This window comes from Agelaius tricolor, unplaced genomic scaffold (genome assembly GCF_023055355.1).
Source record: "Agelaius tricolor isolate 1412-34295 unplaced genomic scaffold, bAgeTri1.0.p SCAF_9, whole genome shotgun sequence".
NCBI classification, from domain to species: domain Eukaryota; kingdom Metazoa; phylum Chordata; class Aves; order Passeriformes; family Icteridae; genus Agelaius; species Agelaius tricolor.
Window position 1 is genome coordinate 1,457,492 of NW_027269269.1, and position 10,348 is coordinate 1,467,839.

Sequence of the window (10,348 nt, forward strand, 5' to 3'; positions counted from 1 at the left end):
GAATATAAGAGTTGTTTCTAGTTTAAAGCTTTCTGAATAATCACTGAAATTCAGATTAGGCTTTTGTGGGACTAAGCAGTAGTCCACATGAGCCACAGTTGCTTATCTGTAAAATAGGAATAGCAATGCAGTCCAGTCATCCAGCATGATGAGGATGGTGTTTCATCCAGAAATTGCTATGATGCAGTAGTGTGGTCATAGGAACATTGAGATTGGGAGATTAAGCAAAAAACAAACTGATGTATTCAGTGAATGCTCTCATGCAAATGTAAACATCAACCAGATTCATACATATTGTCAGGATATTTTGGGAAATTGTTTTTCTGTAGAAAATTTCTCTACTGAGGAAACTCAACTTACTGCAAAAGTATTTTGGTTTCTATGAAACTTTCTCCTGAAGGGGCCTTTGTTACAAAAACAGAGTTTACCATCTTCATCTGCCTGTGCAGCTCCTTGTGAGCTGGGAAAGGCCTAAGTTCAAGTCTAGACTCTGATGCTGAGCAAGGCTGTAAGTCTCTTGTCCATTTCCTAGATGTTAGGACAAGCAACAGTTACTGGCTTTTGTGGTTTTGACTCCAGTGGGGTGGTAAGAATGGCAGAACACTTCTACACTGTCCTCAAAAGCAGGATACTTGTCTTCTGTTTCCCACTGAGGAGGATTATGTTATTAATTTTAATCCAGATCTTGGCTCATATAGAGGTGTTGTGTAAAGTATCAATGACAAAGTTTTCTTAATTTGTTGTTCATTACCTTTGTTCTCACCTTTCAGGGTGTGCTGATGGTTGGTCCTCCTGGCACTGGCAAAACAATGCTAGCAAAAGCTGTTGCTACAGAGTGTGGGACAACATTCTTCAACGTGTCCTCCTCTACACTGACGTCTAAATACAGAGGCGAGTCTGAGAAGCTGGTCCGCCTCTTGTTTGAAATGGTATGTCCTCCATGATGTGCTCTGGGGCTCATTCAGCTGAGAAAGGACAGCACTCTTGGTTTCCTGCCTTTCCAGTAGCTTGCTGGAAGCATGGAGTTCACTGAACTGACACCCCCCAACCAATTAGAAAAACAGAATTTCTGGGTTTCCACATATGGTATGTTATTGAGGATTAAGAAGGAAATGCTTCATCACCCATGTTTAGGATACCATTTTTCACACTAAATCAAGAGTCGTGACAGAAATTCAGTACTTGTTTGGTTATGGGGTAACAATCCCATGTGAAATAGATTTGAAATTGGAAGTGGTTGGGTTTGGGACAGTTATTCTAGAAGCCATACATGTTTTTGTTCTGTTTTTATTCTGAATCATGGTCACAAGCCTCTCAGTGAAGCTGTGGGTGCAGTCCATCATGTAGGGTGTGTGAAGGACATGTCCATGTAGGCTACACCTCTGGGACCCTCCCTGCACTCCTGTAATATTCACAGTTAAAACCTGAGTCTCTTGGGATTGCTGAGCTCCCTTCTGTCCCTTATGCCTAACCCTCACCAGCCTTAAACCTGGATGTGAAAACTGCTTGTATTGTGTCAAGAAGGGTATCCTATTGTGGTAGTGTTTCTTTTCCCCTTTCCAATGTCATTTGCTGGGGCAAGCCAACCAACACTGACCCAAGGAGTACAATTCAAAGTGTATAAACCTCAGCATGTGACAGTTTGTAAATGAAGGTCTTGAATTCCTCCCTTGTGACAGTCAGGGAAGATATGTATGCAGTATCTCCAGCAGGGCTGGGTTGTGGTCTGATGAGGGCCTGTGCTTGCTGAGCAGCCTTAACAGTGATGTTTTCATTTGAATAAAGGCACGGTTTTATGCGCCAACAACAATCTTCATTGATGAGATAGATTCCATCTGCAGCCGCAGAGGCACGTCTGACGAACACGAGGCCAGTCGCAGAGTCAAGTCAGAGCTGCTTGTGCAAATGGATGGTAACAAGGGCTTAGATCTGCCTTTGGGGCTGGGATGCTGCTTCTTTACAGGTGGGAATGTAAGAACTTGAGCCATCTGGAAAACCTGGCTTTATGCATGAGACAAAAATGAAGCACAACTTGAGATGAGTGTATTTTTGGAGTGTTCAACAACAGATAACTGAAAAGGGTGTTCTGCTTTATTTTTTCTAAAATGACTATTTTTAGGGTGACTTGAAAGCTCATAATAAAGAGACACAGACTGCACGAGAAGCAGATAATGGAGATTTGTGCAGTTTAATGCAGGTATTTAATTTGTATTCAGTTTAAACAAAATTCTGCCCTTTGCTAGACTCTCTAACTGTGGAACCCCATTGTGAGATCTGCTTTGCTGTATTCTATGATGGCAGCTAATACTACCCTTTTAAGTCAGAGGTAGTACCTGTTTTGTGCAGGTGCACACAGCAAGCATGACCATCTAAGGAATATTGTATGGTGTAGAGGTTTGATAGCCACCTTTATATTGCAGCTATCATGAACTGCTGTATAAACTGCTGTATATAAATTACTATTTTAAATGTTCTCAAATTTGCAGGTTCATTGTGGTAAGCTCAGGATAGGAAAGCTTTTGGTCTCTTTGAGCAGTCCTCACTTGGTAAGCTGAGTGACTCCTGTTTCTTCTATGACCAGACTCGACAGAGATAGCACTGTCAGTGGGACTAGTAGGGCTACACTCACATATTGCTGTGTTATTAGCAGTGTCCAAGAAAGCCCTCCCCTTACTCAGCAAAATAATGAACCGTCCTTCTCTCTGTGATAATGATGGTCTTGTGACACCTAGCTATGGGAAGTTTGGAAAGGACTACAGAGAGCTGTTGCTTAATTTTGTCCAGGCTATGTTTGTCTGTGCAGTCTTTCTCAGCAAGCATCTCCATCAATAAGAGCTCTGGAGTAAAATTGCTCTGAACTGTTGTGCTTGCAGGGGTAGGTGGTGCTCTGGAAAACGATGACCCTTCCAAGATGGTTATGGTATTATCTGCTACAAATTTTCCCTGGGACATTGACGAAGCTCTCAGACGAAGACTGGAGAAGAGGATTTATATACCTTTGCCCACAGGTGTGTTTGATAAGACCATTTTCTTTTCCTCTCTATACAAGATGAGTTTAGGATAACTGCAGGACTGTTGTGCTTGTAAGGAGTCCTGATGGTTTTGTGATGAGCAGTGTAATTCAGGGGTTAATCATTTGTCTGGATCGCTTTATTTTTAAAGAGTGGAAAAAAGAGAAATGCTGCTTGCTTGGGGGCTGAAAAACAAAGAGCTGTGGCATTTCATTGCAAGCCATTGATGGGTTCTTATATTTTGAAAGAGAGATAGTTTTAATGAGCGTGGAATTATTTTAAATGTTTAACAGTCAGCCCTTGAGTGATCATCAAAGGCAGCCTTTGGACATGTTCACAAATATTGCAAATGCACTCCATGCCCTTGCAGACAAATGGAAAGAAGTAGATCCATGAATTTTCACTTACAGGCTTAGTTCATTGCAAATCACTGCTTGCTTGCCTTTATTACTGTGCTTCCAGTCACTCAGAATGCAGCAGGCTGATTGCTTTCCTGCCCTAAGACATCTCAGCTTGTATTGTCTTTCCTAGCTGTCATTCACCTGTCCTATTAATTTTGAGATTCCTATCACTTGAAGTTTGCATAGCTCCCTTTCTTCTTGGTACAGTGGATGCCTCATCTGCCTGCATGAGCACTCAAGATAACAAGATGCATGTCCATGGTGACAGTGGTTGTGATTGAGTTTAGCAGGTCTAAGGACACTTAATAGTTCTACAGCTTGTCTGTGCAGCTTACAGGCAGTAACAGCCCCTAACAGGATGCCTGCCTTTATCACCAATTAGTTTAAAATCCTATCAGCTCTTCCTCTTGTTTCTAATTAAACCAGATTGTTTTTTAACACAGTGTATTACACCCTGGACAACATAGGAGATATGATCTGGTTTTATTTCCAGTCTTAGTTCCTGTTGTATCTATTCTGCAAGTAAGAATGTTGTGCTACTCTGGGCAAGTCTGAGTGATGCATTTGTAACTGTGTTGTGTGATTTGATGTAGTCAGGCATTTTAACTGAAAAAGTGGCACGTAGCATATATGCACCTGTGTATTGTGGAATTTGATGCAAGCATATATTCTGTAGTGTTTAATTTTCAAAATGCTGCACAGACTTGCTTAGCCCCACAGCAACAATTAGAAGAATGTTCTCTGATGCAGGATACTCTCTGCAGGTATGCTGTGTGTACATTGTGCCCTCTAAATAATAAATCACCATTTTATAGCTAGTGCCAGTTGTGTGAGATGGATAACTCTGTGCTCTTGACAGTTCTGCAAAGCACACAAAACCAGCAGCTCTAGAGAAGCTTTCTATTTTCTTTTGTATTTCTCCTTCCCCAAAAGTTAAAAAAATAAGAATTAGGGGCAACAATGAATAAAACATAATGTATTTTATTGGGCATTTCTTTAAGACATTTAGCCTTTACTACTGCTACTTCTTCTGTTGCGGTTGTCCTTTTTTATAGGTCATAAAAATTGATCACTTGGAGAATAAAGATGCTGAGCTGGCGTATTTTTCCTGTACACTGAAAGCCAGGAAACCAGTCATCCTCTTCTTTCCCACCCTTGTGCACAGTAACACAGAGCCCTAAGCTGTCAAATTCTCTCTTACAAGCTTAGGCTGCTTAACATGTGCACCCAAATGCACATATGCACGTTCCCCCTGCAAGAGAAATGGTTAATTGACTGCATAAGTGCTCATTTACACAGCTGGTTATCACTGTGTGCACACTGCATCTGGATAGGAAAGTGGGATACCAAGACATTTCTATCAAAAATTTATTAATATAGGTTTATTAATGTGTCTGTTTTCTATCAACTTCAGCTGATTTCTTGGTCACAACTGAATAAACGGAATAAACTGAATAAACTGCTTAAACGTATGCTTAAAGTTCAGCCAGTTGTTAAGGGGTTTGTGCTGTCTGAAGCTTTTTTAATAGAATCCTTATTGTAGTTCTAATGAAACCCTGCAGTCAAACCCTCGAATAGGAGTGGATCCAAAGGGATGTGAAAAGAAACAGAAATTTGTAGGATTGTGCTTTTGTGCCCTTGGGTAATATGTGACCAAATGCTTTATCACCTGAGACATAACAGACATTTGTAGTGACAGATCACTTTTACAAATACCTCTCGACCATGCTGTTTTAATAAACTGCATTTAACCAAATACTTTACTGTATTTGATTGCACGCTTCACTATGACTTGTTCTCTCTCTTTTCTTGTATTGAACTCTTTTGTTCATACTTTTCACTGAAAAATCTAGGTTGTGTTTATATCTTTTTTTAGTGTAACTCTTGCCAGTCTTCAAAGAAATATTTTTATGTTCTAGCAAAAGGCAGAGCAGAACTACTGAAGATTAATCTTCGGGAAGTAGAACTAGATCCTGATATCAGCCTTGAAGAAATTGCAGAGAAGATTGAAGGCTATTCTGGTGCTGACATCACTAATGTTTGCAGGTAACACATTGCCCTTAATTTGCAAATAGAACTGCATGGAAAGTCATCGTTTGCATTATATGATGAAAGGCAATACCTACTACAGCTGAAGCCATGCTCACAGTGTCTGTGTATTAGGCTCACATCTATTTACTGTATTCATGTATTACTGTCATGTGGAGTGGTCCAAATACCATGGACTCTTTCTGTGAGATGTGTTTTTCTTGAATCTGAAGTGAAAAAAATTATCTGAGCTAATCTCATGTTACAATTGGCTGCATTTACTGTAGTTATCTGCATTTGTTAATGTAGTGCAAAGCAGATTGTTGGGGTTTTTTTTAAATCCCATTAGTTTAAGAGCTAGACCATAATCCAAAAAAATACCTTTCACAGAACACTTCTTTGGGACTTCTATGTGCTGCATGTTTGGACAGCCCCCAGTGCAGCTGAGTCTTGGTGTCTACCTGAATCTTCTAGGTCCAAGGGGGATATAGATTATAATATTAGTATTTAATTTATTTCTGTCCTGTTGCCACAATTTATTTCATTTTTGGCAAATCGGTCTTTTCTGGTGAAGGGTAGGTATTTGAAGAAACTTATCTTATTTGAAGAAACTTATCTATGTCTCTTAAGAATCCTGTCAAGAGAAACTGAGCCTGTAAGAGTATGGCTTGGGAATCTTTTTTCTTCTGCCCCTGCTGCCTTCCTGAAAATGTGAAATCACTCCATGGATTTGAAAACTCGGTGTGTGTCACGTAGTAGTGAAATTACCTTTCTCCCTAAGGCTTGTGTTATCCCTTGCTGGGAAAAACCTGGGGAAAGAGAAAATGTAATTTCAGACTGCCTGTGGGCCACAGTGTGAGAAAATGAGCAGTGTTCTTCAAGCTGATGGGCCAGGCTGGCAGGATCTGAGCTGGGGAGGAGTCACAGAGCAGGCAAAACATGAGGAGCCATAGGCACCCATGGCCTCAGCACTGCAGGGCCATGTGATGCTGTGTCTGATGCCTCCTGCTCTGCCCTTCACACATCCAGCTGCTATGGACAAGCAGGCAGCTGAGCTGGGCTGCACTCTTAACCCTTGCTGACTGTCCTTTTGGGCCACACTGCAGGGAGAAAGTTGAAGTCTAAAAGAAATGCAGTGTAAAAATCCAGATTACTTTAAAAAAAAAGTCTTTGAGTTTGTCTCCCATCCTGCCCTTTTCTGCTCTAAAGCTGTAAAATTTCATCTCCATGAATCATTGTAAAAGGTTTTCAGTTTTATAGTTTTAATTATCTCTGCACATTTACCATATGCTTAAATGGGTTTTGGTGCCAGTGCATTCTTTATGTTGAATTAATATAGTGATCTGGAAACATGGAAGCTACAAAACATGTGAACTGCATCTTCTATGGTAAATAAATGCTGTCTTAAGTGTTCCTGCCACTGGTTTCTAGCAAGAGTATGCAATCAAAATTCATAGGCTTACAGCACATTCTGCTAGCAATTAGCTGCCATGCATTGTCCTGTATTTCCAGGGATGCATCTTTAATGGCAATGAGGAGACGTATTAATGGCTTAACTCCAGAAGAGATTCGTGCACTTTCTAAAGAAGAGCTTCAGATGCCGGTTACCAAGGGGGACTTTGAGCTGGCTCTGAAGAAAATCTCCAAATCTGTTTCTGCTGCAGACCTGGAGAAGTATGAAAAATGGATGGCGGAGTTTGGATCTGCTTAATCTCAGTGACAGCTTTCCTTCGCTGGAGTTTTATGGTTTTTGTTGTTCTCACTTTCAAAATGAGTTAGAAATCTTTTTAAAGGTTTAATAAAAGGTCTGCCTCTGCCCTCATCCCACCCCTTTCTGCTGACAGGATCTTTTAAGCTGTTTGCCTTTAAAGGGAATGAGCACAATAATGAGCTGATATTGTAAAAGATATTTTATCTCTGAAGTAGAAAAATAAGACAAACAGGAAGGGAAAAATCATACTTCTGAGGGTAGTCTTTTTAATTTTCAAATGAAGAGCAGTGTTACTTAACTTCCTCCTAGTCATTTTTTTATGGCTGGAGTCAATAAATCAGCTGGGGGATGTGACTCCAGAGGAACAGACAAGGGGCTTGATGTACCCCCCCTGCTCTTAAGTGCTGCTTCTGCCTCCCTTGAATGTGGCATCCAAGTTATTATTCTTTCTCTCTGTGCTCAGATATTCAGAGCAAAGCCTGTGGATTAATTGGCATTACACAGAGGAAATGAGGATCAGTTTTCCATCAAGACATGGGCCTGACTCTCCTCTCATGTACTCCCATTTGGAACTGATGTCACTTCAGACTGTTATCAGTGTTACCTGCAATGACTTCTGATGGGAATGAGAGGGAAAGCAAAAGGCATGGATTGTTCTTAGTCTGGTTTATGCTTGTTCTCTGAACATAGTTTGAACCTGTTTGACCCGTAGGCACTTTGACTTAGGTTATAACTTGCACTTTTATGCTTATGTATCATCTTGTGCTTTGTCTGTGCTATCTAAATGTAATTGTTATTACTATTATTATTATTATTATTATTATTTTAGTACTAAGAGTTTAATAAAGACACTAATTTCAAGGCTTTATTTAAAACACAATGCTGTCTTTAGAACAAATGGCTGTGAACTTCCACTTCTGATTAGATTTGAACTTTTTCCTAGCATTACTAGGCAATGGGACTTTTACCTTTTTATGTTGTAGAACTGTTCATGCATAATTTTTTTTTTTTGTGAAGGTGTCTTAAAAATGTATAAATATTACTGGTTTAGTAATATTTAGAAGATTATCTGTATGATCTCATTTATGTTCTTAACTGTTTCTTCCCTTCCCTCATACAAGTGCAGTGATGAGAAGGGTTCTAAGGTCTAGCATGAGAAATCCTCTCTAGAGTATACCTGTCACACTGACTGTATGAGCTTTTCACAGACTCAGCCTGTGAGTCTGGCACATGAATTTTTCCTGTGGTAGGAATGTGAAGGAGTGCTCAGACAACCAGATTTACAGAGAAACATGCAAACTCTCAGGTTTTTGGTGATATTGTGAGCTAGGCCTTAAGTATTTTGGTGGATGTGAATTGCCCTGCGGCTTGGTAGGTATTCAACCCTTCAGCTCTCTGTGGAGACTCCTAGTGGCACAGACAGATGTGATGGAGTAAGAAACACACAGCACCCCTTATTGAATGGGAAAGTATCATTATTTGCTCCTTTTTGTTAGTTCTCAGAGGTTCCCAATAATGTCAGTAATTCAGCACAATGGTCTCTTGGGCCATGACATGTTTACACTGAGACAAAAAACCTTAAATCACATACTTTGTTTGCTCAGGGAAGTGGTAAAATCACTGTCCCTGGGAGTGTTTAAAAAATGTGTAGATGTGGCACTTGGGGACCTGTGAACATTTTGATGTGTCAGTACTGGGTTAATGGTCAGTTTTCATGATCTGAGAGGTCTTCTCCAGGCTTAGTGATTCTATAATTCCTCACAGGGAATAACTGGACCTTTATAGAGAGAAAGCTCTGAAAATATTGCTATGGACTCTCATTTTTTCCTTGTGAAGCTGTAGGCAGCTACAGTTGTTCTTTGTTTGTTTGTTTGACTGCAGTAGACATTAGTAAAGCTACACAAAATCTTTTGTGGCCAATACCAGATTAGCACTATGGGATCTCTCACTAAAGAGGCCATTGCTGCTCAAGGAGCTTAATCTACACAACCAAGATGTAAAAGTGAGTTGACATGAATGCCAGTAATAACCCTACTCAGCTGCCCAAGGGCAGTGCTGGGATTCAGCAGTTGCTGCTTACTAAGGTCTAAGTTCCTGTTTGCTCAGTTTCACATTGCAAGCAGCAGTGACCTTCCTACTGATCAAAGCACAGCACTTGGTGAAAATGTCAGTCCTTAGCTCTTTGATGAACCTTCTACCTTAAGGCATTAAACTTCCCTCTTGGCTATTAAGCAAAATTCACTGTACTGGGCATTCCCTTTAGTAGGAATTATTCAGGTGCTGCAGTCTTTTTCTCTAAAGGTCATGGTTTCTACCCCAGAAATGTTTTTACTGTATAGGTCCATTCATCCTTTATAGCTGTAGATGTTTATGATGGTTGTGCCCCAGAATTACTGACATGAATTGGCCCTGCTAGATCAGGCACCCCAGAAGGCTAAGACCATCACTCCCTTTCAGGAAAGGGAGTTGTCCTTATATGCTGACCCTTTCATCTTTACCAAGTCATGCTGGCACACCCACCTAGGTGGGCTTGGAGACTTAGGGTTATTCACTCCAGGGGAGCCAGCATTGGGTGCAGCAAGGAGCAGCCCGGGAAGGAAGGGCAGCCAACAGTGGCAGCAGCTCAAGGCCCAGAGGATGATCTTATGGCTCAAAGTTCACATCCCAGTGCTGGAGACCCTTGTGCAAGGACACTGGATTCCCTGGAGAGCAATGTACCAGCATGTCACAGCCTGCTGCAACTCTGCTCAGTCTGTGCCTGTTTGTGTATGGAGATCATCCACATGCGTGGGGTACGCACACACAATAGGTGGTGCTTCAGTAGTTGTGCCTAGATTACTTAAAAAACATGCCTTAGAGCTGTGTTCATGTGTTCTCTAAACATCTGTGAAGGCTCTCTTGGGTGGCACTGTTAGTTTTTGTACAGTATGTGATCTGGTTGTATGAAGTAATAAATGTGTGCTAGAGTCTGTCTTGCTCGAGTGGGGCTGGGAGTGCTTTGCTGCTGACTGCTTCCAAAGGCTGCCATACATGTGGATCTCTTCAGTATGTCATGGTGCCCTTTCACCAAAGTCCTTGATGGAGAGCAGTTAAAATCTGGGGTTTTTGGATAAAGCTGTCCGCAATGCTTTCTCTCTAAATTGGCCTTTTGTTGCCACAAGCTATAAAATGGAGAATACTCCAATGCCCACCACATG

The 10,348-nt window shown here is 41.0% G+C and overlaps 1 protein-coding gene across 2 annotated transcripts in view; it reads left to right on the forward strand.

Annotated features, from left to right (window-relative positions):
* The window catches only part of KATNAL1 (katanin catalytic subunit A1 like 1), a 39,700-nt gene extending 29,571 nt beyond the window's left edge, over positions 1 to 10,129 (forward strand). For both annotated transcript variants that reach the window (XM_071433973.1, XM_071433974.1), the window contains exons 7-11: positions 771 to 929; positions 1,786 to 1,912; positions 2,874 to 3,008; positions 5,332 to 5,458; positions 6,953 to 10,129. In XM_071433973.1, coding sequence (XP_071290074.1) covers positions 771 to 929; positions 1,786 to 1,912; positions 2,874 to 3,008; positions 5,332 to 5,458; positions 6,953 to 7,151 — 747 coding nt within the window. In that variant the 3' untranslated portion in view covers positions 7,152 to 10,129. The remainder of the gene's footprint in view (positions 1 to 770; positions 930 to 1,785; positions 1,913 to 2,873; positions 3,009 to 5,331; positions 5,459 to 6,952) is intronic.
* The last annotated feature ends 219 nt before the right edge of the window (positions 10,130 to 10,348 follow it).